This window comes from Podarcis tiliguerta (assembly GCF_965153285.1).
Source record: "Podarcis tiliguerta genome assembly, chromosome: 16".
In the NCBI taxonomy this organism is placed as follows: Eukaryota; Metazoa; Chordata; class Lepidosauria; order Squamata; family Lacertidae; genus Podarcis; species Podarcis tiliguerta.
The window spans coordinates 12,517,767-12,544,354 of NC_139549.1; the positions used below are offsets into that span (position 1 = coordinate 12,517,767).

Consider the following 26,588-nt stretch of genomic DNA (forward strand, 5'->3'; position numbering starts at 1 on the left):
ATCTCCAGCTAGTCCTGAGAGACACTTCTTGTCTGAAACCTTGGAGAGTCACTGCCAGTCAGTGCAGGCAGTTCTGAGCTAGATGAACCAGTGGTCTGACTCAGTTGAAGATTCTTTCTTAAGGACGTTTGCTATGAGTGGCCGGAGGTCCCAGGCTCCATCCCTCAGGAGCAGGCAGCATCCTGTGCTCACACATCCATCTCAGAAAATTATCTCCTCATAATTGCTGCTCGGCTGCCTTGTCGCCAGCCTCCAACCAACACCACCACTCACCCCCAGCATCCCTCCGGCTCCATCAGACACATGGAATTAATTTCTTGAAATCTTAATCTTTCACCCGTCAAGCTGTGCTGCAGCAACCTCCAGCTCCCAATTTGACAGGCTCTGACCTAATTGCACGAGAAGGGGAAAGTGGGGGGGGCGGGGGGGAAGGAGCGGGACATTTGGCCGACGGCACACGCGGGAGAGAGCGTGAAAGCACCCGTGCGTGGGGGCGAGCGGCTGGCAGGCCGTAAGCCGACGTGCGACGGAAATGGTGCAAGTGCGAGCAGATAAAAATGGGTGCTGTGTGCCAATAGAGAGGAACATGCAGGAGTTTGTGTGTGTGAGGGGAGGGTGGTGGCAGACAAAAGTGAGTGTGAGTGAAAATTTATGGGATGCGCATTTATGTGCTCCTATGTGAACTAGCGGAGAGCAACGTTTCTTCCAGAGGAAAGCGGGTAGAAATTACCTCACGGCAGTTGCTCTTCAAAATGGGGATGTGGAACCACAAGCCCTTGAGGCCTCTCTCTGGCCCTTGAATCTGTCCCTAAAATACACCCTTCCCTGACCCCTTTGCACCCCACACCCTTGAGTGTTTTTGTCTGATTGGGATGTGTCCTTGAACTCTGCAATAATGTTTCTTACTTGTCTGGATGGAGAATAGAGAGAGGCGTCTGTGAGTGTATGTGTGGAAACTAGCCTCCTATAAAAAGATAATATTGACATTCGTTGCTCCGCCCACTTTTGCCCTTGGCTCCACCCACCACTAACATGTGGCCCTTGGAAAGTTGTCCAGAATGGAATACGGCCCCTGGGCTGAAAAAGCTACTCCGCTCTACAAACACTCTCCCTCTCTCTCGCTTTCTCAAAAGCACGTGCCATTTGTCCTATTAGTTTTAAAGGGTATGGCTTTTCCGTCTTTTCGTGACAGCCTCACTCACAGAAATGGAAGCAGGCAAAGTTTTTATTCCACATAAAGTTTGGGCCCTCCAGGTGTTACTGAACCACAACTCCCATCAGCCCCAGCAATGACAGGAGTTGTAGTTCAGCAACATCCGGAGCGCCAAGACTCTCCACATGCCTGTTTTCATTAGAGTAAGAATTACTGGTAGACCTGCTTAGTTTACGTGTGCCAGGCAGCTTCTGTAAAAAGTGCAGGAGCCATCCCTGTAAAGGAGGTGGCAACTTTACCTCAGGTTTTTGAGGTATCAGTCAACTGAGCATTAAAGAAAATGCTCTATCTATATCATTTCTATCTCTATCTCTATCTCTATCTCTATCTCTATCTCTATCTCTATCTCTATATCTGTATACAAAGCCACAGCCTCAGAAGAATAAAGGTGACATGTGGAACTAACAAGCATAGCCGTTCCAGGGATATTACAACATTTTGCTATATTGCCACCTGTTCAAGTGATGGGTTTATGAGACCCCCTGAAGGTAGATACTCAGAAGCGCCTCTAAGGATCGAGCCAGGAAACCAGCTCATAAGAGGATAAATTATGTGTTCTCTATCCCCTTAATAAAATCTACAGTAGAGAAACAGACACGAGGCTCTTTCAAGCTCAACATGATCGCAAGGGCGACAGCACCTGTCACTGAAGGGAACTTCAGCAAATCTGTTACTGAGGATCTTGGGAAGGCAAGAGGTTAAGACAGCCCAGCAAAAAAACAAAACCGTTCTTCTGTACTTACGTACCGCTAGAAAATATAGCTGTGGCATGCATTTGATCAGATTTGTTGTTCTGACGCAAATGCGGCAGAGTTTGGGGATATGTCTCCGTGTCAGTGAGACCTGAATCTTAAGAGCCGAAAGGGTGGCTTGGCTTCCACCCCCTTGGCAGCCCTATAGCGTTGACATACCCACATATATTCCCATCCCATTAGTACCAAGCCGTCTCTTTGTGTTTGTAATTAGGGAACTAAAAACAGATGGCATCAAGCGAGGCTCCGGCTGCCAGACTCGGCTTAGCGTACCCGGAGTGTGTGCATGTGTGTGCGTTGTGCCACAGCTTGGCGAGAGCGAAGCCATGGGGTCATGCATAAGCAGAGATGAACTCGAAGGAGCAGGAGGTGGCTATGGGGAGGGTTGCTGGCTTCTCCCTGCTGGCCCCGCTTCTCTGTGCGGAGGGGGCCGGTTCTGGGGCAGAAGACAGGGGCCCCAATGGCAGGTGGAGCCCGAACGGATGACAGGCAGGGCCTGGGTGCGAGTTCTGCACACCCAGATCTGGAGCTAAGATTTGGGTGGGGGTGGTCCAAGCTTTCCTCCCTCTCTCTTAACATAATTGACCAGTGGTTGCTGGGGCCCATTAAGGCTGTTAGGGCAGAAGTGAGGGAGCCCACCAGTAGGTGGCAGCAGAGCCAATGGCAGAAGTAGCCAAATAATTCTAAGTTTGTCCCCATCCTCCTCTTTCTCCCTGCTGATTTCTACAAGGGGCAACGCTGAGACTACAGAAGACGAAGCTGCCAGGCAGGGCCAGCCACTGGACTGGGTGCAAGGAAGAGGGCAGGCAGGCCAGGGCTGGCTGGCTGGCAGCAATTTGAGGTTGGCGAGGCAATGCCTCATTCGCCCTAAAGCACCAGCCTCTGCTATGTGACTTTTCATGGCTGCCTGCTATGCCGATATTAAGTCAAGGAGTGCTTTCCCTGTTGCGTCACTTCTGTGCCAAAGAAGTATGGGCTTACTAAATTTCCATTTGCTGGGCTATGAGCAAGGCCAGGGCCAGGCCCAGGACAGGGGGGGAGGGGAAAGCGGGGCAGTACATTGGGAAGATGGTTTCCTGTATTGGTCTGCCTGCTCCAAAGAACCCATTATTTTCTTCCTCGTCCCCAGGAGATACATCGAAATTAAAATTATTGACGATGAGGAGTACGAGAAAAACAAGAACTTCCACCTGGAGCTGGGGCCACCAGAACTGCTGGACACAGGTCCACGGCATGGTAAGGAAAACGTGGATAAACCTGGGGTGTGTGTGTTGTTATTGTTGTTTTAGTTTGTATTATGTGATGTATTTTTGTGTTGTTATATTTTAAACCGCCCTGTGATCCTTGGGTGAAGGGTGGCCTAGAAATTGAATAAATAATAATAATATGATTTGCAGGGGAGACTTCCTATGATACTTGAGGGGCAGAGTGGGATGTGGGGTGGGCTACAACAGGGATGAGGAACCTCGGACTTGGGGGGGGGGCGCAAATGTGGTCCTCCAGCTCTTGTAAGCTTGCTGTACAAAGGTCAGGTTCACATTCATTGCTCCGCCCACTTTTGCCTGTGGCCCCACCCACCACTGGCTTGTGGCCCCTGGAAAGTTGCCTAGAAGGGAATGCGGCCCTCAGGCTGAAGGAGGTTCCCTTCCCCTGAGCTTATGGCAGAAAGACGTAAGGAAGACATGGTACTAGAGGAGCCCTTTATTTGTAGGGTTGTGAAGGTACGTTTAAAGACAAGGAACCCTCAGTAGAGAGAGAAGTTGTCCACCCACAGGGAGTGAGCAGAAGCCAGGCAGCAGACTAAGCAGGCACGCAGGTCATCAGCTCACACTCTTCCCTAGAATCATAGAATCGTAGAGTTGGAAGGAACCCTGAAGATCATCCAGTCCAACCCCCTGCAGAAAGGCAGAGGGGCCAAATTGTTAGGAAAGCAGGCAACCTTGGGCCATTAAGGAGATGGATTGAGGCAACTGGGAAGGGGACTGAGGACGGTGGGTGACGGAGGAGGTTAGAGAGTTGGAAAGAGGTTTCTGGAGGCTGGCAGAGAGGGGATGTTGGGATTCCAGCCTCTCCCTATGTGCCCGTTTTCTCCCCAATCTCACCCCAGGTGACTCCAATGAAAACCGCCTGCCTAACGGAGAAGAGGAAGCAATTGCCAAGATGGGGTGTCCTAGCCTTGGAGAGAACACCAAACTTGAAGTTGTTATTGAGGAATCTTACGAATTCAAGGTAAGAAGACACTCTCTCACCTGGCACTCCCTAGCAAGAAAGACATTTCAGTCACAATCCCCCTCCTCACACCTCAGCATCCACACACCCCTCCCAGCAGTGGCTGATGCCCATTGGGACTGGTTGGGTGGAAGGCAGGGAGCCCACCAGTAGGTGGAACCAGAGCCAATGACATGCAGAACCAAATAATTCTAGCTTTGCCCCCATCCTCCTCCTACTTGCTGAGTTCTACAAACACTAAGACTAAGGAAGCTGCTAGCAAATGCCATTCCTTGGACTGATTGTAAGTAAAGAGATAGACAAGTGTGGGTGGACTGAACTTGGTGGGGCAGTGCCCCATTTGTCCTAGTGTGCCAACCTCCAATTTCCCCCATCCATTGATTTTTTTTAACAAACAAGACTATTTGCAGTTTGGAAAGTGACAGAGAAATGCGATGAAAAGTCGCATTAAAATATGTTTAAACATTCCGCAAGCAAATCAGAATATAGCAAGGTGGATGCCCATTGTCGTATAACTACCCCATTAACAAATCAGAACAAACGCTCAGCAAAGACCGGACATAGTCTGGCCACTGAGCAAGCAAACCAGGATGAATGCTTAATAAAAAGGCTGTCTTGAAAGAACCCGTGGGCTTTTGAATAGGGAACCAAATCAGGAACCAGCTCCTTGCCCATCAACCGAGGCTGAGAATCCCCCAGAATAAGGAGCTGAAGTTTAAACATTTCTGTTTCCTCACCCACTCGACCCCTGCCATGGACTTTTGGGCCACCACAAAACATCCAACCCTGCCAAATGTGAATCTGCCGCCTACAAAGTGCCCTCGCATCTTGTTCAGCCTCCAAGCCTTATCTGTTTTTCACAATCTGTTATTGAGGTGTCCCTGTGTCAGTTATCATCTCATCCTTATGCACTCAATGGATCACTGTCCTCTGCAGGTGAGGCTTCCTGCAGATATCACCTTGTCTGGATGTCCATTCCACACAATGTAGGAATTGTGCCTTTGGTATCGTGGCACTTTACTTGCCTTTTGGAATTCCCTCTCTTTGAATATATAAGTTAATAATAACAAATTTATTTCTGAGATGGGCAAACGTCCATCCTGGTTCTTTATTAAAAACAGATTTGTTTCCGTTGAATCTGTCTCCCGGTTTCTCACGCCACCTTTTGCTCCAGTGCCCTTGTCATCATGGCTGGTTAGGCAGATGGCAGGGTGGCAGGGTGCCCAAAGATGCAATGACATTTCCCACGCCATCCCTGGCCATGGGCACTGAAGAGCCAAGAGGAGGAGGATAGCAATACTGGTGGTGGTGGAAAGGGGCACACAGGAGAAGTTCCATAGGGACTAGCCCCTTCTGCCCACTTAAAGTTCTCACACCCCTCTTTTCCAGAGCACTGTGGACAAATTAATAAAAAAGACCAACTTGGCCCTTGTCGTCGGCAGCAGCAGCTGGAGGGAGCAGTTTGTTAGCGCCGTAACCGTCAGTGCTGGTAAGAAAGAATGTGGACCTTTTTCGGAGGGGTATACCGTAGGTAGGAATGTTGGGACAGAGGGTGTAGCCAACTTCTGAACACCACAGACAGCTGCTTCCAGTCACCAGCCCCAACACACTCAGACGTAGCCTCATCCCTGTGGGAGACACTTTGATGAGAAAAAGAGAAGGAAAAAAAGACAGCAGGTCTCTGCCCAAGGAACTTCTGGTTTAAATATTCCACAGTGGAAGAGAGAACCCACTAGAGGGGCCATGGGGTGAATGCAAGAAAATGCAGTTACATGACAGGGGTGGGTGAAGCTGTCAATTTTGTTTACTCCCAGTTACTCTTTTCTTTTTCATTCTTAAAATTCAGTTCTCCCCATCCCCATTCCACTTTGTGATTATTATTTTTTAAGGTCTTCCTAACAATTCTCAAGGGATGCGGGTGGCGCTGTGGGTTAAACCACATAGCCCGGGCCTTGCCGATCAGAAGGTCGGCGGTTCGAATCCCCGCGATGGGGTGAGCTCCCGTTGCTCAGTCCCTGCTCCTGTCAACCTAGCAGTTCGAAAGCACGTCAAAGTGCAAGTAGATAAATAGGTACCGCTCTGGCGGGAAGGTAAACGGCATTTCCGTGCGCTGCTCTGGTTGACCAGAAGCGGCTTAGTCATGCTGGCCACATGACCCGGAAGCTGTACACCAGCTCCCTCGGCCAGTAAAGCGAGATGAGCGCCGCAACCCCAGAGTCGGCCACGACTGGACCTAATGGTCAGGGGTCCCTTTACCTTTAACAATTCTCAGGAAGCTTAACAAGCTACAGTTCCTGGGATTCTTTGGGAGAAGCCATGAGCTTTAAATGTATGGGCTTGATGGGACCTTTGGGTACCTTAAAATGGCAGCGAGCCACTGGGGATGGGATCAGAGCTTGGCTCTCACGTGAAAGCGGCACAGCCACTTGCCACTGAAAAGCATCCATGGGCCTGGGAGGGAAGATGGCAAATGGCAGTGCAGCTGGGTCAGGCCCCCAAGGGCCCCCACACCTGGCCCCTGGGGCCCTCGGCAATTGTCTAACTTGGCTAGCCACTGTTGCTGGGCCTGCTCTCCCCACCACCATAAGAGATTTTGTTGCCCCATTGGAATTTACTTAATTGCCTCCCCGCTCCCTACGCTCACATGAGGTAAGCAAAAGAGAGGCTAGAAGAAAGACTAGGAGCTGTGGGGAGGCTGGCTAAGGTTGACTGATGGTGTCCCTATTAATTCAAGGTGTCTCTCTGTGCTCCCTCCCTCCAGGTGATGACGAGGACGACGACTCTGGCGAGGAGCGCCTCCCCTCTTGCTTCGACTACATCATGCACTTCCTGACGGTTTTCTGGAAAGTTCTGTTTGCCTTTGTGCCACCAACCGAATACTGGTGCGGCTGGGCCTGCTTCTTCGTCTCCATCTGCCTCATCGGAGTCCTCACCGCCCTCACCGGAGACCTGGCCGCCCATTTTGGCTGCACCATCGGCCTCAAAGACTCTGTCACAGCCGTGGTGTTCGTGGCCCTGGGCACCTCCGTGCCTGGTCAGTGAGGGGCGGCAAGCGGGGCAGATCATATCAGGGTCAGGAGTGACCTCAGTGAGGGGAGGGGTGGAACCGCCACAGGGCAAATTGTATGGGCTCTTTTGGCCCCAATTAGCTGGGAGGAATCCAGGTTTCTTGCCTCTGACTGTCCTGAAAAGCTTTGCCTCTTTAAAATTGTTGTAAAGGCACACTAGCCAGGCCAGTTAAAAACAAAACAAGCCACCAAACTATCTTGAAATAGGCATCACATTGCTTAATGTAATCTGAGTATCTGAAAGGTTGGCTCGCTCCCCACAGACCACCCCTGGGGAGAAGGGCCTTCTTGGGAGTTCCCCTGCCCTCAGATGTTCGAGGAGGAAAGTAGGGGAAGGTCCGTGAGAAGGGCTTTCTCTGTGGTAGCCCCCAAACTGTGGCATTCCCTCCCCAGAGGTGCAGCTTCTGTCATGTGCTGAGGAAATACTTGAACACACACTCTTGGCCTTTGGCATAGGACCAAATTATAGTAACAGTAATTATTATAATCATTATAGTAACAGTAACGATAATTGCTACTACCATGGGCTCATTGAGGAGGAGGGGCAGGATATAAATTGACTAAATAAAATGAAATAAAAGATTGAATTGGCGCTTGAAGAGACCTTTGGCCTATCCCAAGGCAACAGGGATATTATTATTATTATTATTATTATTATTATTATTATTATTATCCTTTGTTGTCTTGGGTTAGACCAAAGGTCTCTACAAACACACACACACAACTTATCTCTCTAACAAGTCCAGGGCAGGGCAGGGCAAAGGACTTCAATAATTTTAAAAATACAACATTAAAATCAGCTAAAAGAGATCCCAGTCAAGAAAGCAGTTTATCTGCCATCCAGTCTCTCCTTTAACAATTTTTTAAAATTGATTTTCAAAAAATTATTTTTTTTAATAAAAAAAATCTATTAAATAAGCCTTTTGGTGGTGGATAGACTTTTCCGCTTTCTTGACTGCAATCAAAGAAGCAGGGAGGTATATTTGCCATCCATACACTTAACAGCATAAGCAGAGTGTGACAAGGCAATGACTTTCCAGGATGGTTTGTCTCACAGCACCTGGGATTTAGAGGCAAACTCCCTCTTTACATAGACTTTGCATTTTTAACTGACAACAGCTAATAGCCATCAATAGCCTTAATTTGCCTAATTCTACAATAAATCACACACACACAAACAGACTGTGAGCCTCTCTTAGTTACCTGGGAATAAGCCCCATTGAACTCAGCAAGACATACATCAAGATAGACACGTATAGGATTGCACTGTAGGGCACGAATATGCTTTAATCATAAACTGGAGCAATCCTATAAATCATAGTGGGGTACCGTTTGCCAGCCCGAGGGCCGCATTCCCCTTTGGGCAGCCTTCTGAGGGCCACATACCAGTGGTGGGTGGAGCCAGAGGCAAAAGTGGGTGTTACCACCTTCACCCTCTCTGTCCCTGCCCAAAGTTAAGTATTTTATTTTGTCTTCTAGTTTATTAGGTAGTAGAAACCCATATAATTCCATCAACCCAGAATAAAAGGGCATAGAGGGGAGAGGAAAAAGGCACTTATGCCTCAAGGAAGAAAATAACTGTTTTTAGCTCTGCAGTCCTGCAGACAGATCAGAGCTCTTTCTCCAGATCTCCAGATCCAGCCCACCTGCAGAGGTAGGGAACCCACAAACCTTATTTTAATTTGCCCCCAGAGGAGCTGCTTTTGCAAAGTGCTTCCCCTCTGTTGTAAACAAAATCTGCCCTTTTCCCTTATGGGATATCCAAGAGCCCATTATAGAGTCTTTACGTAGGTTCCCTATTGGTAGGAGTAAATTATTGGGAGGTAAGTCATAGAATAAGGGACACGGGTGGCGCTGTGGGTTAAACCACAGAGCCTAGGACTTGCCGATCAGAAAGTCGGCGGTTCGAATCCCCGCGACGGGGTGAGCTCCCGTTGCTCGGTCCCTGCTCCTGCCAACCTAGCAGTTCGAAAGCACGTCAAAGTGCAAGTAGATAAATAGGTACCGCTCTGGTGGCAAGGTAAACGGCGTTTCCATGCGCTGCTCTGGTTCTCTAGAAGCGGTTTAGTCATGCTGGCCACATGACCTGGAAGCTGTACGCTGGCTCCCTCGGCCAATAAAGCGAGATGAGCACCGCAACCCCAGTCGGTCACGACTGGACCTAATGGTCAGGGGTCCCTTTACCCTTTACCTTTAAGTCATAGAATCATAGAGCTGGAAGGGACCTTGAGGATTATCCAGCCCAACCCACTGCAATGCAGGAATCTTTTGCCCAATGTGGGGCTTGAACCCATGGCTCTGAGATTAGGAGTCTTGTGAGCTACCCCATTGCTTTAATTTGTTAATATTGGCAGCTAGGAACCTCAATCAGTTGTCCCAAATGAAAGTCGTTAGGGCTGATGGGGAACTTTTGGCCCTCCACTTCCCATCACTGGATTTCTGACGTGTGCACACACACCAGGGGCTCTAACAAATCCTAAGCCTGCTCTTGCTATTTAGGGTGAGCGGAGCGGGGGCGAGCCTTGGGTTCATATTAATGGCTCGGGATGAAAGAGCAGGAGACTCTCACGTCTCAGAACATGTGGCCGACAAAGCCAGAGGCGACGGCAAGAGGATTGTCAGGGAAGAGGCGGCTGCATTTAACAGGCAGTCTGGAGAACAGGATTAGAAAGGAGAAAACTTGCTGTCTTGATGAGCTGGTGGAGAAATGATGATAAGGCTAAATCTCATATTGAGAGAGGGAGAGTGGGAAGCTAACCCTGCAAAGTGCTTAAATGCCCAAATATATATTACGTCGCAAAGAATGAAGGGTTCTGGAGAGGATTGGAAGTACGATTGCACAGCAGTGTAATACAGATTTTTACTTTATTTTATTTCGCAGACTATTTTTTTTAGGCTTAGCAAGGGGGGAAATGGAGACATTCGTTTGGGAGATTTGCCTCCTGCTCGAACAATTTATTCTGATTTCACAGTGTCCTGAGAAGGCGCAGGGTGCTGCACCCGTGGCAGTGCCGGATTTAGGACAGTGTGGGCGGTTAGCCGAGGGGGCGCAAAATGATGATGTTGATAATGATAAAACCTACAATAATATGGGAGGGGCACCAAATCTTGCCCTTGCTTGGGGCACTAGGGTGCCATGTTACAAAAGTCCGCCCTGCCCTTAGCTTTCCAAAATTCCGACAGACTTACTCACCCCTTAGATGAGAAATGGAGAATCCTAGCATCGAAACGTGGCCCTCCAAGCTCTGTTTGGCCCTCCAGTTGCCCCAGGTCGCACCCCACTCACCAGCCCTGATCTGCACTTTCCTTGAGGGCTTTTGCCTGCCTTGAATGGGTCCTCATATGGCAGGAACATAGGAAACTATCTTCTACCAAGTCGAAATATTGGTTTGCCTAGCTCTGGGTTTCCCAAACGTGAGTCTCCAGCTGTTTTTGGGCTACAATTCCCATCATCCCTGACCACTGGTCCTGCTAGCTAGGGATGATGGGAGTTGTAGTCCAAAAACAGCTGGAGACCCATGTTTGGGAAACCCTGGATTAGACGATACCCTGGGTGAGCCTCAATGTGGTTGGAAGGAAGCATGGCCGTAGCTCAGTGTGAGAGTATCTGTTTTGCAACCGCCTTCTGCCCTTTTGTCTCTGCAGATACCTTTGCCAGCAAAGTTGCCGCCATCCAAGACCAGCACGCCGACGCCTCCATTGGGAATGTGACAGGCAGCAACGCAGTCAACGTCTTCCTGGGCATTGGGGTGGCCTGGACTATCGCAGCCGGGTACTGGGCCAGCAAAGGCCAGCCCTTTCACGTGAAGCCCGGCAACCTGGCCTTCTCGGTCACCCTCTTCACCATCTTCGCCTTCTTCAGCATTGCGGTGTTACTGTACCGGCGCCGTGCACCCATCGGTGGAGAACTGGGCGGTCCCCGAAACCCCAAAATCCTGGCGACCCTCCTTTTCCTGAGCCTATGGCTGGTCTACATCCTCCTGGCTGCCCTGGAAGCCTACTGCCACATTCAGGGCTTCTGAGAGACAAGCGCAGACTGGGAGATTCGCTTTCGGGTTTGGCCTGGGGGAGGCCCCTGTCCAAACCTTGGGAAACTGATCCCTGGATGACTTGGGGGGTGGAGGGGAGAAAGGAAAAGCCAAACCCTCCCTCCCCAAGCTGGGAGACCCCTTTTTTTCTCAAGCACATGAGAACACCTTCACTTCCGCAACGGTTCAGTGAAGACTTTGGCCAACGCCAGCCACGCGGTCTAGTAATGACTAAGGTGGTAACCAAAACGGGACAAAGTTACAGGGTCGAATTCTGGCCAAGGCTTCTGCGATGGACTGATGGCAGAGTTGCCCGCCTCTGTTTGGAGAGAGAAAATGCCAAGCTATTAAGAACCCTGATTTTAGACACATCTTAGGGGTGCAACAGATTCAAGGGAAGCTGAGCCAGGGCAGAGGCCACCCCCTTCCACACTGACCTGGGTGAATTAGTAGCCTCAGAAAACAGTGGGATGGGAGGGGGATACTGACCAGCCCTGCCAATTATTCTTATCCTTGCAAGTATTGGAGGGCCAGTTAGTTGGACACACTGTCCTTCCCCTTGCAAGCCTGGCCAGTTTCTTGCAGCGACAGAGATGGGGCGCTCTTTGCACCCCAGTGGATGGTAACGTAATGATGTCAGCAAAACTGGAATTTTAGATGCAAGTCGAGGTTTGTGCTATCTTCCTCCTGTTCCTGGCCAAGTGATCCAAAGAAGGGTGGGGGCAGGGAGAGAGGGAGAGAAAGGTGGAAAAAGCAAGCGAGAATAGATAGGAGAAGGGAAGAAGGATCCTAATCAGCCAGTTTACCTTGTTCCAAGCACAGTCGATACCCTCCGGAAAACCTGCACTCTTTACAAACTCCCCAGAACAGCACAAAAATCTCAAAACAGCAAAAAACAGAAATATAGCTAGATCTAGGATAGCTGCTTTCCCCACCCCTTCCTCTTCCACGGCACAGCGCTCCCCCTTCCCAAATTAACAACTCCCCCCATATTAGTATTCGACTCCCCTTTTCTGTACAGAACTCAGATTTCTATTTAGTTGAGTTTATTTTACTTACAAGGTGGGGAAGCCCCCCACAGAAATTATTTTATTTTTATTTAAAAAGAAGAAAACCCACAAACCTCCGGCACCCATGCAATTGTCTGCCCCTTCCTTGTCCCTTAATGTGGACACCCCCCTCCTCCTGTCCAGACGCCACGGCCGCTGCGCATGGTGCTTCCCTCCTCTCTGGGGGGGGGGTCCCTGACATTGGTACGTCCCATGCCTCAGTTTGCATGGTGGCCCCTGTGACCCCGACCCATACAATCTTGTGTCTCTGTAAGTCACTCTGGTGTCCATGCTTGCCCGTTTGTCTTTTGCACCAGTGCCTGCCTGTTGCTCGTGCCTGCTGTCTGGTTTTCCCCAAAAAACAAAAAATGTGCCCTTCCTCTTACGTCCTGTTGCCTGCGCTACCTTGGATTTGTGTTGTGTTGTGTGTGCGTGTGTTTTCTAAAAAACAAAACAAAAAACTATTTAAAACTTATTCAAGAAAGCTGTGCATTTTTTAATATATATATATAGGTTTATCATCTTATTTAGAAAAAATAGCATTTCCCAAACTTGGGCCTAAGGTTCCCTGCAAGCCGGAAAAATGGTCTTATCCGAGGAATGGCAGGCTTCACAATCTTTATGGAGTTCCAACAGGCAAGAGGATGGTCACAGAGGAAACCGTGGACTAATCCAGCTGGACTTTGCTTATCCCACTCTTTTCTGCTGCTGGATTTACAGGATCCCAAAAGCAAGCCATGTTTAAGGCACTCCTGTTGTCGTGACTCAAGGAGGTGTGGCTTGGTTTCTGACCAGGTGTTTTGGACAGGTGCATGTCCGTCACTTTCTCTCCCCCCCCCCCCCAAAGTGTTCCAGGTGCAGTGCAAATTATACTAAGGCTACATGGCTTGAAACACAGCAAGGTTGCTCCCTGCTATGTTTCAAGTCACTTTCTTACTCAGCTGTACGACGAGAGTGGGGGATGTCTGCCCCACATCCATTATCTGGTTTGTTTCCCTGCACCAAACTCCAATGTTCTCATCTGCATATGTGCAAAGGCTGCCTGAATGCTACACACCTCAGCTTAACTGCGGCTTCGGTTTTCTAACTGGATGTAAACCAGTTTGAGGAATGGGAGTATTTCTCAGGAAGCCACAGGATACAGGTGAATTCTGCTTAACATCGTGAGGACTTGGCTTCAAACACAGGGGTGGGCTCACCCTAGAACTGGAGCAAGCGGTCATGTGAACATAGCCTAAGATATTCCCAAACTTGGGTATCCGGCTGGTTTTGGACTACAATTCCCATCATCCCTGACCAACTAGAGAGGATGAAAGTTGTAGTCCAAAAACAGCTGGAGACCCAAGTTTGGGAAACAAGCCTAGACCTTCACAGGCACCTTCCCCTAAGCAACTCCACAGGACTTGCCCAGTCCAGGAAGTACACCTGAATGGAAACTAGAGAATTGAAGGCCTGTCTTCAGGCAGACAGCTGGCCCTTTAAGATGTAGTGAGTCTCAAAGGGGTGGAGTGTGAGAGAAGTTGGCCTGAGGGGAGGGGCTTAAAAAGGCTCAGCCTGCTTTCCACCTTTGGCCACACCCACACCATACATTTAAAGGGCTATGATACCACTCTAAACAGTCACGGCTTCCCCCAAAGAATTCTGGGAACTGTGGTTTGTCAAGGATGCTGAGAGTTGTTAGGACACCCCTTATTCCCCTCACAGAGCTCCAGTTGCCAGCATTCACTGTGGAGAGGGACTGCTTGTTAAATCACTCTGGGAATGGTAATTCTGCGAGGGGAAGTGAGCTGGGAAAAGTCTGGACTTTTACAAGGATGAGACGTCGGCCAAGCGTTCCTACGATAGTAATAAAGCCACAAAGCTGGCTTAATAAGGAAACAGAAGAGTGGGGCAGGAGGAGCTATCTATTCCATCTATTCCACTACCACCCCATTCCTTCTCTGAGCCAAGGAAGAAACAGAAGGCAACTGAATTACACGTTTATTACATATGTTAAAAAAAAAGTTAAGGCAAGAAAGAAAATTACATCCATAGGAAGGAAATAAGAAATAAAAAGAGAGGGGCTCTAGGTTGTCTTCCTGCCACAACCTCACATGGGCAGAACAAAAGCCCCCCTTTCCCCTTTTGCTCTTTGCACCCATCTCCCAAAGCAGCGAAGGACCTGCCTCCCAGGATTTTTTAATTAGCCCTTTTGTTGCATTGCCTTCCCAAATCTGTCCACCGCTTCCCTGTCCCCCAAGCTCCTCGCCCCATAGAAAGGGGGGAAGGATGAGAGGGAGAGACATACACAGGTTGTGTACATACCGTTAAGTTCTAAACTGCACGACTTCCCCCAGAGAACCCTGGGAACTATAGTTTATTAAGGGTGCCGGGAATTGGAGCTTAGAGAGGGGTAAACTACCATTCCCAGGATTCTCAGAGGCGAGGGAGTCATGCTCTAAATGTACAGTGTGTATGGAGGCCTGGGTCTCCTTTGGTGAGAAAAGCCTTGGTGGATCAGTCCCACGTATCCACACGGTAAAGTGCACAACATCCACCAAAGAATCCTGGGAGCTGTAGTTTGCCCCCTCACAGAGGACTAGTTCCCTGCACCCTCAACAAACAACAGTACCCAGAATTCTTTGGGGAAGTCATGTGCTTTACATGTGCAGGCAGCCGCGCTCCTCTGGGGGAGAGTGGAGGTGTTTTCCCACAGGTTTTCCCCTCACATGTTCCATCGTTTTTATTTTTTTTAAAGAGGAGGATCTTATATTTAAAATAGCCCTTTTTGCTTCCTTCCCCTCTGCGGGGGGAAAAGTATTGGCGAGCAGGGAGTATGGGAGATCCCACCCTCCCTAGATAGTGCATTAAAAGGGGAAAAAACACAAAAGAGGCCGCCATCAGCTGCCATCCTCCCCATCTTGCCCCCCCACGACATGTGAGGTGCGCATGAATGCATGTTGGTGGCGCCAGGGTTGCCTGATACTTTAGCCCTCACCAGTCACCCCTCCCGCAAGTCTTTTCCCCAGCTTCAAAAAGCACAGACTGAGAGGTTGGGAGAAGACAAGTTGCACTTAGTTAATGAATTAAAAAAAAATTAGTTTAAAAAAATAAAACATTTGCTCTTTTTTTTTTTTTAAGGAAAGGGGGTGGGGAAAGCCAAGTGCCTTTAGTGTGTGTTTTTCTTCCATAGGCTCTGCCCCGTGACACACTTTTTAACAAGCCCTGGGACGGCGGGAGATGCCCCAAAGATGCCTCCCGTTTCTCTCTCGCGCGCATGCGTGCGCATGTGCACATCAGCACTGCGGCCACTGCCGGGTGTCCTCCTCCAAGTCTCACAAGACGGTCAGGTCTTCTTCGGGAGGGGTGGGGCCGAGGGGAGAGCCAGGGGGGTGCCCATTGCTGACGCTGCCATCCAGCTCTTCCTGCAGGTAACGGCGGATCTCCTGAGGCAGGGTGAGGCCCTCCAGCTCGCACTCGCGCTCCAACTGGGCTGCCAACTGGGGGGGGAATGGGGAAAGGGAGAAAGGAGAGAAGCAGGAGGGGAGAGAAATGAACACGCTCCGATCTCTGCTACAAGCCGTTTCTAACATTTCACAAAACTCAAGGGGTGGCGCTATGCCCGCCCGCTCCACCGCTTCCATCGGTGGCAGAGAGGCTTTCTCACAAGTGGCACCGCTGCTCGCCTTCCCCGTCCCCTGAAGTCAAGTGAATGGCAAGACCTGAAGGAGCAGGCCAGGTTCGCACTGGGATTCATGAGAATCGGGGTGCGATGGTGGTAGCGGAAGTGGGGCACGGTGGGCAGGCACAGGAGGCGGCAATTCCCACTTCGCCTCCAGTGGCAAAAGGGGATGGGCCACCCTTCACACACACACAAACACACAGGTTGCTAAAAATTTGCATCTCAGGTCTCTATGCAGGGGGTGATAATTAGGCTGCCATCCCTTTGGTAGGTGGGCAGCTCCTACAGCATGGAGAAGAGCCATAAGCTCAGTGCTAGCACATCTGCTCTGTGTGCTGAAGGTTCCCAGGTCCAATCCCTTGCCAACTCCAAGTAGGGCTGGGAAAGACTTCCTGTCTAAAACCCCAAAGAGCTGCTGCCAGTCAGTGTAGACAGTACAGAGCTAGATGGACCAACGGTTTGGCTCAATATAAGGCAGCTTCCTATGTTCCTATTGGCAAAGTGGCATAGCTCAGTGGTACAGCATCTGCCCTGCATGCAGAAAGCCCGAGATTTGATCCCTGGCATTTCCAGGTAAGGCTGGTAGAGACGCCGTGTCTGAAACCCTGGACAGCCACTGCCGGTCAGTGTTGACGATACTTGGCTAAATGGACTCAACTCCCTATCTTTTTAATCGTCCTCTGGCAGCCCATTTCTGCTTGTGAACACACACAAAAATGGGAACGCTCCCGAGGCCTGAGAACCTACAGCCAGAATGAACATACAACTCGAATTCATAGAAGAAAAGCAACGGTTAGCAAACACAACTGCGTACACAAGAGAAACCAATCCTAAACACTCTGTAACACCATCCATTCATAAAACCCTAGAAACAGAAGATTTGGAGCCTAAGACACAACCAGAGAGAGAGAGAGGGACCCACACTCTCAGGAGCTGCGGGAGTCAGTGGGAAGGCTCCTCACGCTGTTCAGCAGATTGCAGACGCTTTACAGCTTGGGTAGGAAGCAAGGCCACTTGGAAGCGCTTCCTCAATGGCCTCAGCCCGCAGGCTGCCTGCGTGTTAACACTTTAAATTGGCTCAACAATGGGAGGTCCTTGGCGCTGGCAAACGCAGAAAGTGCTCTCCGGCTGGGTGGCTGCCAGGTGACGGGAAGACGCAGCCGCTTTATGACTTGGCAACCAGCCCCAGAAGGTGGAAGCAGCAGCCTTAAGCCTGCCTTTTTGGTTTGCCAGAGGCCACCGGGCAGTGGTGGCTGGGGCCAGAGGCAAAGGCAGGCACAGCAACTAACACAGATTTTCACCTTTGAGCAGGAGGTTCGTCTCCACACAAAAACACACATTCATACCCTGCCCTCTATCCTCAATCCGCACAAACAAGAGGCATTATCAGAGCCCAAGAGCTCATTCCAGGCAGGAAAAGCCCTGAAGGAGGATGTGAAGCCTGGGGAGACTTCTAAGGGCCAGAAAGAGAGGCCTGGAGGGGCGTATTTGGCCTCTGGGTTCCCCATCCCCTGCCCCTACGGCCATTCTTTCAAAAGAAGAGGTCTTCTCCCATGTTTACCTAAGAAAACAACGCTATAAAAAGCTGCACAGGATCAGGCAAATGGCCTGTCCAGTCCAGCATCTTTTTCTCAGAGTGTCCAACCAGATGCTTACAGGAACCCAAGAAGAGGACCCGAGTTCAAGAGCAACTCTCCCCGCTTGTGATTCCTAGCAAGAGATATTCAGAAGCACACTACCGCCCTCAACAGGGGAGGGGGAACATAGTCATCATGGCTAGTAGCCACTGATAGCATCACCCTCCATGAATTTTTCTAAGCAGTCTTTCAAGCTGGTGACCGTTGCTGTATCTTCTGGAACAGTGAATTCCAGACATTACATATGCGCTGTGTGAAGGAGGACTTCTTTTTTGCCTGTCCTGAATCTTTTAGCTTTGTTGTTCGACTCCAAGTTCTCCATTCTGAGAGGAGGAGAAAGGTTTCTTCCCACCTACTCCCCTCACAAGGAACTACATTTCCCAGAGTTCCCTCTGGGATATTGGATGAGGGGGTTATGACCTAGGGAGGAGGCGTGGGCAAACGGAGTCGCACAGGCCCCAGTTGTCCCAATAACCCCGTTCCCTGCCCAATTATACATTCTGGAATTTTCCCAATGGACAACTTGAAAAATAAAAACCCAGGCTCAGTCGGTAAGAGCAGGAGACTCTTAATCTCAGAGTTGTGGGTTTGAGCCCAGAAGCATTTGCTGCACTCACCCGTGGCTCTTCGTCCTCAATCAGCTGTAGTATCCCCTGGTGTCCTGCCAGTAGCTTCTCTTGGCGCCGTTTCTGGGCTTCCTCAAGCTTTGGGATGGAAGGGAAAGCAGAGTCAGTAAAGCAGGGATAACGTTAACATGGCTCTTGTTTCACCAGTTCGCTCAGACTTGCAAGCTACAGTGTTTCCTGGGGAAAATAAGGCCTACCCCTCCTTGGTCATTCCTGCCTTTGATGCTTCCAGGTCGGACCCCTGTAATGCACTTGGACTTGGAGATGGTCCAGAAACTTTAATGAGCGGAGGAAGCAGCGGCCAGAACTTGTGTCTCCAGGGCTGGCAGGATGAACCATTCTTAGGTCATAATTGGATTGTGATTTGTTTCCAGGCTCATTTTTATATATATATAAATAAAAAATGCCAGTTTTGGATGTTCTAAATTTACAACCTGGGAATCAGGGTTATCGCAGGAATTGTCTCTTTTTCTACATACACCGTGTGGGATTTGTGCTCAGTGTGAAGCTCTCCTTGCTTTTGCTTTGCCAAGAGTAACGCTGTTTACGGAGTTGAGCAAAAGGGCCTTTTCGGTGGTGATGCCTACTCTATGGAGCAGCTTCCCAGGAAAGGCATGCTAGGGTCCCTCTTTTGCCTGCTTGTAAATTGACCCTTAAGATTTTGTTACAGCTGGTTTTTAACTGGGGTGGGTTGTGCGGTTTTATTGTTGCTGAACAGATCACCCTCATATTTTTTTTATGAGATAGCAGTTGTTGTTGTTGTTTAGTTGTTTAGTCGTGTCTGGCTCTTCGTGACCCCATGGACCAGAGCATGCCAGGCACTCCTGTCTTCCACTGCCTCCCACAGCTTGGTCAAACTCATATTCGTAGCTGTCCAAAAGTGTTTATATACTGCTATCCATTGAGATAACAGTATATAAACACTTTTATGAATAAAAATACAATCAAAATAGCAATAAACACTTAAAAAAAATAAAAAATAAAACATCCATTAAAAATGCTTGATAGCAATAACACTTTCATACGTGAAAACAAATTAATGTGAAAAGTTCTCAAGCAATAAAAAAAACATTTCTAACCAACACTACTGTTGTATGTTACTTGCTGTGCATGTTGAAAATGACAATAAAGACTTACAAAAGAAACACAAACACACAAATTCACAGGCAAAACAATTTCAAATCCAATACAGTACTGACGGATAAAGAATGGGATAAAATTTTCTCCACTTAAAAGGGTCATTGAAAAATGAAGGTCTTCAATAGGTGCCAAAAAGATGACAGGGGTGGCTTGCCCAAAGCGAGGGAGTTGCAAAGTGCAGGTGAGATTTCAAGAGTGCCATCTGGACTCAAGAGCCAGCGTGGTGTAGTGGTTAGAGTGTTGGTCTAGGACCTGGGAGATCAGGGTTCAAATCCCCTACTAGACACAGCTTTGAGGTTTGGGGAAACCCAGCCAGATGGGCAGGGTACAAATAATAAATTATTATTATTATTTCTATAACCAAGTGGTGTGTGTGTGTATAAAAATAAAATTCATTTTATTTTAATGTCCAATTTATAAAAGTAAACGGACACTGTATGCCCTTGGGCCAGTCACTGCCTCTCAGCCTAACTTACCTCACAGAGTTGTGGTAACTCCTGGTTTTACCCTCACAACATGTGGCACCTTGAGCTCCTTGGAGGAAGGTGGGATAGAAATATAATAATTGAAAAATGAATAAAAATGGGAATGGGAAACTCACCCTGCGAATGGAGTTCACCGACTCGGTGATATGTCTCCTGTTTATCTCCGTCAGTTCCCTGAGGGAAGACAAAGAGCCTTTTCAGGATGAGAAGATAAGCCCCTGTTTCCAAATAAAAAAACTCCTGTCCTCTCCACACAAACAAGCACAAGACACTAGCCGTAAACCAAAGCAGAACTGGCAATCCCACCACCTTTCCAAGCAACCCGGGTTGGGGTCTTCCAGCTCTGGTGAGATGGGCCTTCAAGAACGTGGCCCGACGCTTGAGGCCCAGCAGCTCCCATGCCCTTAAGGGTTTGCCCCTTAGAAATTGTGCGCTCCTGCAAACCGTAGCCGGGGTGGCAGGTGCCCATTGGGGCTGCTATGGCAGAAGGCAGGAAGACCAATAATAAGTGGAGCCAGAGCCAATGATAGATACAGCCTAATCATCCTGGCTTTGCATCTATCCTGCTCCCTGCTGAGAGGAGCAATGCCAAGTCTAAGGAAGAGAACGCAGAAAGCCAGTGTCACCCACTGGACTAGTCTGTAATGAAGAAGGCATGCAATGCGTACAACATGGGTATACCAACTAAGGCCCGGGGGCCAGATCCGGCCCAATCGCCTTCTAAATCCGGCCCGTGGACGGTCCGGGAATCAGCGTGTTTTTACATGAGTAGAATGTGTCCTTTTATTTAAAATGCATCTCTGGGTTATTTGTGGGGCATAGGAATTTGTTCATAATTTTTCCCCAAAATATAGTCCAGCTCCCCACAAGGTCTGAGGGACAGTGGATCATCCCCTGCTGAAAAAGTTTGCTGACCCCTGGCGTACAACATGGGGCTATCTTTGAAGGTGACTCGGAAACTACAACTAATCTAGAATGTGGCAGCTGGACTGGTGAGTGGGAGCGACAGGGAAGATTCTTTGTTTTTTGTTTTATAATTTTTTATTGGGTTTTTGATAATTTTATACATATAAAACACAACCATTTCAGACATTGAAAGACAAGGTTCTTTTGAACCTTCAGACCTCCTTTCCTAAGTGCCTAAGTTTAAATTTGCTGCATCTTTTACCATTACACATCTATTATATAACCATAATTGCCATAAATAATTCCACATTACAAGTGTCACTACATCCCTGCCAAAGATTTTAACTGCTTGCGGTGGTCTTTTAAATAAATTACAAATTTACTCCAGTCTTTAGAAAATTCTTTGAGATAAAGGTTCTTCGGACGTATGGTTAAGACGTGATCTAAGACAACAACACCAGCAGGGTTGTAAGAAGACTTGTAATGATAACTGCTCCGACCTTTTTATATTTATTTAAAAACTGACATTCTGAATGACTGAAATGTAAATTGGAAAATGTATAAATGCTATGATATAAAGATTAATTTTGAAAACCAAGAGACGGGAGGGAGGGAAGTTGAGGATGTGTTTAAATATTATAAAATGGAAACTGAATAATTTATTTATTTATTTTTAAAGATGTGATCTAAGACACCGCTATGAACTTGAGGATACTGTTTCTCTCCATTTATCTCAGTTTAGGTTTAATTTTGGTTTAGATTTTTTTCAAAAAAGAAGATCACGCCTGCTTTGATCTTACGGGAAAAGCAGCCCTAGAAAGCAGTTGAAGGAAACCAACCCATCGCCGAGCCAATTCAACTCACACATCCTTTTTGCTCTTCCTCTCCCGGGATTTGGCTTCAGTGATGCTGTTGTGTCGTTTCCGGTCCAGGATTTTCTGAAGCTCCTTCTTCTCTCTAACCAAAGGTTTGGGGGTGCAGGGAGGGAAAGAATGGGCAAGGGCTCAGTGGCAAAGCAGAAGGTCCCAGCTTTAATCACCGCTACTTCCAGGTAGGTCCGGGAGAGACTCTGTCTAAAACCCTGGAGAACCACTGCCAGTCTGTGTAGACAACACTGAGCAAGATAGACCGATGGCCTGACTTGATATAAGGCAGCTTCCTAAGTTACTAGGTACTTCATTCAGAACAATGAGGACTAGAATCTTACTTTAGCAGAGCAGCAGTGAAGCACCTGCTTTGCAAGCAGAAAGCTGCAAACCCTCCTCTGGGAAAGACTCCAGTTTGAAACCCTGAACTGCTGCTGCCACTTAGCATAGACCAGAGATGGGGAGCCTTGACTCCAACTCCCATCAGCCTCAGCATGCATGTCCAGAGGTCAGGCATGATGGGAGTGGCAGTTCAACAACCTCAGGAGGATGAGAAGGTCACCACAAGCACAGAACTAGGTGGGACCTCAGTTTGACTCTGTCTTAAGGCAGCTTCCTAACAAAAAGGCAGGCAGCATCTGGAGGAGGCGGAACAGCCCCTGAGAGTCCCCAAGAGAGGCTGCTGCTTCCCCTCCCATTTCGCCTCACGCCAGTACTCACTTTTCACTCATCTCCTTCAACTTCTTCAGCTGGGCAGCCTGGCAATCCCGGGCAATCTCTCTCAAGCGCTGCTGGGCCTGAGGCAAGGACGGGGGCAGCGGGGTGGGAGAGAAATGGGGGCAATAATTAATATTCCTCTAAAATGGGCCCAGGGACACGGGTGGTGCTGTGGGTTAAACCACAGAGCCTAGGACTTGCCAATCAGAAGGTCGGCGGTTCGAAACCACGCGACGGGGTGAGCTCCCGTTGCTCGGTCCCTGCTCCTGCCAACCTAGCAGTTCGAAAGCACCTCAAAGTGCAAGTAGATAAATAGGGACCACTCTGGCGGGAAGGTAAACGGCGTTTCCATGTGTTGCTCTGGTTTGCCAGAATTGGCTTAATCATGTTGGCCACATGACCCAGAAGCTGTCTGCGGACAAACGCCGGCTCCCTCGGCCTATAGAGCAAGATGAGCGTGCAACCACAGAGTCGGTCACGACTGGACCTAATGGTCAGGGGTCCCTTTACCTTTACCTTTAAAATGGGCCCAGGGTGTGTCTGTTGTTATTATCTTCTAAAAATTGATATACTGGTTGATTGTAAACTTACTTACTTACATATTGCACTAGCCAAAGGCCATGGCAACATCCAAAGAAGGGTAAAAGGGGGGAAAATACAGCAGTTGCTTTATGTGCAGTAAAACCATATTTTCTTATTACACAGAATAAAAAGTAATTCTCAAAAAAAAAAAAAATGTGCAAATTAGAGTCCCCATTTCAATTGGCTGCTAGCCCATCTAGTTCTTTCTTCTTAATCTTCCTAGCTCTCACCTATGGTTTAAAAGACCATAGATTGTTTAATTAGAAGAGGAACGTTTTCACTGCCACCTAAGGATATATAATGAAAGGGTGCCAGGGGAGCGTCCCTGGGGAGAGCAAACCACAAGTGGGGAGTCACAGCAGAAAAGGCCCCGTTCTCATGTTACCACCCTTCGAACCTCTTGTGGAGGAGGCACACAAAGAAGGGAGATTTTAATGTATGACATTTATTGTGCTTTTAATATTCTGTTGGGTACGAGCAGAACCACAGGAGCACAGATTTTGACATGAGGACAAAACTTGGAATCGTTTCTTTCTTTCTTTTTTAAAAAAGGCCGAAACTAGAGCTCAGCACTACAAGACACAGAACCACCCGCTCAGACATCTCAAGGTCTTTGTGCAATTTACCTTTGTGCGCACACACAAACTTTCCCAGCAGGGACATGGTGGTTTGGGAAGAGGGATGCTGAATCTCAGGGCCGCCAGGTGCTGTTGTGCTTCAGCTCCCATCATCCTCAACCATGCTAGCTTGGGCTGAGAAGAGCCTAACAACAACACATGGACACCCACAGCACCTCCGGCTTAGAGCCCACTATTTGAAGCCCCGCCCTGCCTTTAAACACCTGGCGCAGGTGCTCTCGCTTGCAGTCCCTCTCCAGCTGGTGCTGAACCTCCCGCAGCTGCAGCAGACCTTGCATCTGGCTCTCCTGATCCAGCTCCAAAGAACTTTGAGACCTACAGGGGGAAGGAAAAGAGCCGCACGTCAGGAGGCGCAAGTTGCAGTGGTGTAGCGTGGGTTGTCAGCACCCGGGGCAAGGCAAGTAATTTGCGCCCCCTAGAGTGAGTGAGCCAGGTAGGGGCAGAGAGCTGCGAGTGCGAGCGCGCCCCCCCAGATGTTGCGCCCGGTGCAGCCGGGCCCCCCTGCACCCCCCACGCTACGCCACTGGCAAGTTGGCAAGAAAGGGTAAAGACTGCCGAGCACAAGCTCAAGCAGAACGGGGAGCACACAGTAAAAGTCAACAAGGAATGACTAATAATAATAATAATAATTTATTATTTATACCCCGCCCATCTGACTGAGTTTCCCCAGCCACTCTGAGCACCTCCCAATCGAGTGTTAAAAACAATACAGCATTAAATATTAAAAACTTCCCTAAACAGGGCTGCCTTCAGATGTCTTTTAAAAATAAGATAGCTGCTTATTTCCTTGACATCTGATGGGAGGGTGTTCCACAGGGCAGGCGCCACTACGGAGAAGGCCCTCTGTCTGGTTCCCTGTAGCCTCGCTTCTCGCAATGAGGGAACTGCCAAAAGGCCCTTGGCGCTGGATCTCAGCGTCCGGGCTGAACAATGGGGGTGGAGACGCTCCTTCAGGTACACAGGACCGAGGCCATTTAGGGCTTTAAAGGTCAGCACCAACACTTTGAATTGTGCTTGGAAACGTACTGGGAGCCAATGCAGATCTCTCAAAACCGTTGTTATGTGGTCCTGGCGGCCACTCCCAGTCACCAGTCTAGCTGCCGTATTCTGGATTAATTGCAGTTTCCAGATCACCTTCACAGGTAGCCCCACGCATGCACCACTCTGGCAAGTAACCAAGCAGGTGGAAGAGAGTCGGGGGGGGTGTCATATACCGTCCCCCTTTTTCCTACCAGTAAAATCCTGCCTCTTGGGTAAGTTCAATGGCAGCTGCTACCTATCTAGGTAAGGGGGGGGGGCTATAAATAGGCAGAGCCAATCACAGACAAAGCAAACACACACTTCTGCTTCTCCCAGGCCCAGAAAAGCACAGCTCTGAGCAGTTTTCTGCTTTCCTCATGCTTTCTAGGCAGGGCTCCAGTTTTGCCTCTGCCCTGCCGCTTTGTCCTACCCATCGACTTGTCCGTTCCTCTTCTAATGGCATCCCCAAACCAGCCTGCACTCTGCTTATTCCAATCCCCATCCCTGGACAGGGATCTGGTTGGCTCTAGCTGCACAGAGCGACAGGATTGTAGAATTGGAAGAGACTCCTGAAAAATGCCCTGCTGCTTTCCTCTGAGAAAAGTCATGGTTTATCACTGAATTGGACTAAACAGCAATTCTGCAGATTTCTGTTTTTTTTCCTGTGGGGAAAGCTGCAGAAAACCTCTCAGGCAAGGGAAGTATGGGTGAGCCCTCTGTTAGTGTGCTGCAGCAAGACTTTCCCATGAAGGCAGCTCTCCCTCTTCTAGCCACGGACGCATGAGCCCAAGCCAGTCCCTTCTCACCCTTCCTGGCTGCGCAACCGGCTTTTCTCCCCCTGGGAGAACTGGGCGCTCTGCTTCTTGTTTTGGCTGCAGATCTTCTTCATGTGCTTCCGCCGGAGCTCCTTCAGCTCACGGTACTGCTTCTTCAGCAGCTTCACAAAGGACTTGTGCTGGCGCAGCTCCTCCAGGGACTGGGGGGACACTTCTGGAAGATACCCCACAAAACACCCCCCCCCAGGCACAACAGGTTACAGAATATAGTAATCCCCGTCCAACAACAAGGTGATGAGAGAGAGCATGTGCAGCGCAAGGCAGTTCCCACCTGCCTCTGTCCACACGTTTTCAAGTTTCTCTCTGGAGCCATAAGGACTAGGAACTTGATTCCAGAGAGAACTAAAAATGACCATCTGTGGTTCCACCATACGGCAGGTTTATTTTTGAAATACACAGTAGCAGTTCAAGACTTTTCCTTCCCCCACTTGGAAATTGATCATGGTCTTGGAAGATGGGTTAATTACCGTATTTTTCCGTGTTTAAAACTAGGGTTTTTTTAAACTTCAAAATTAGGTTTAAAATTGGGGCTCATTTTATACATGGGTAGTGCTGAGGGGTGTTTTCTTAATTTGGAGTCCTCAAAAATAGGGGGCGACTTATACATGGGGGTGTCTTATACATGGAAAAATATGGCATTATACAAATAAAAAACATTCACAACTTATGTTTTCACGACAGTTTGTTTTCCAGCATTGGCATCAAAACCAGCATTGCATTATGGAAATATCAGAATCTCGGACAGGGTCTTGTTAGCCTGTGTGATAATTTATTTATTTGTATTTATAATTAGATTTATATTCTGCCTTTCCTCCAAGGAGCTCAAGACGGCACACACTGCTCTCCCCTTCCCTATTTTATCCTCACAATGACCCTGTGAAGTAGGTTAGGCTGAGGGAGCCTGACTGGCCCAAGGTCACCCCATGAGCTTCATGGCCGAGAAGGGATTTGAAGCTGGCTCTTTCCCCAGTCCTAGTCCAACACTCTAACCATTATGCCACACTGGCCCTGCCTGGGCAAAATGGCCTCGGTCTCCATTAGCCAAAGAAGTAAGTCAAGCACAAGAGTCAAGGACAGAAAAAGTTCAACTGGGCTGCAAGAGACAACCCTGAATGGGGCTTGCAGGCCCACAGTT

At 48.8% G+C, this 26,588-nt stretch overlaps 2 protein-coding genes and 1 long non-coding RNA gene across 6 annotated transcripts in view; 2 read left to right on the forward strand and 1 right to left on the reverse strand.

The window, feature by feature from the left end:
- The window catches only part of LOC310666955 (sodium/calcium exchanger 1-like), a 29,974-nt gene extending 15,059 nt beyond the window's left edge, over window positions 1-14,915 (forward strand). For all 3 annotated transcript variants that reach the window (XM_083418490.1, XM_083418489.1, XM_083418488.1), the window contains exons 3-7: window positions 3,095-3,201; window positions 4,073-4,194; window positions 5,584-5,683; window positions 6,956-7,228; window positions 10,908-14,915. In XM_083418490.1, coding sequence (XP_083274616.1) covers window positions 3,095-3,201; window positions 4,073-4,194; window positions 5,584-5,683; window positions 6,956-7,228; window positions 10,908-11,284 — 979 coding nt within the window. In that variant the 3' untranslated portion in view covers window positions 11,285-14,915. The remainder of the gene's footprint in view (window positions 1-3,094; window positions 3,202-4,072; window positions 4,195-5,583; window positions 5,684-6,955; window positions 7,229-10,907) is intronic.
- LOC310667062 overlaps window positions 1-26,588 on the forward strand; it is a 150,066-nt gene that overhangs the window by 91,361 nt on the left and 32,117 nt on the right. The gene's annotated exons all lie outside the window — the stretch shown is intronic.
- PLCB3 (phospholipase C beta 3) overlaps window positions 14,303-26,588 on the reverse strand; it is a 68,826-nt gene continuing 56,540 nt past the window's right edge. For both annotated transcript variants that reach the window (XM_083418474.1, XM_083418473.1), the window contains exons 27-33: window positions 25,424-25,607; window positions 23,801-23,912; window positions 22,381-22,457; window positions 21,659-21,751; window positions 20,005-20,062; window positions 18,255-18,341; window positions 14,303-15,818 (exon numbers count right to left, since the gene is read on the reverse strand). In XM_083418474.1, coding sequence (XP_083274600.1) covers window positions 15,654-15,818; window positions 18,255-18,341; window positions 20,005-20,062; window positions 21,659-21,751; window positions 22,381-22,457; window positions 23,801-23,912; window positions 25,424-25,607 — 776 coding nt within the window. In that variant the 3' untranslated portion in view covers window positions 14,303-15,653. The remainder of the gene's footprint in view (window positions 15,819-18,254; window positions 18,342-20,004; window positions 20,063-21,658; window positions 21,752-22,380; window positions 22,458-23,800; window positions 23,913-25,423; window positions 25,608-26,588) is intronic.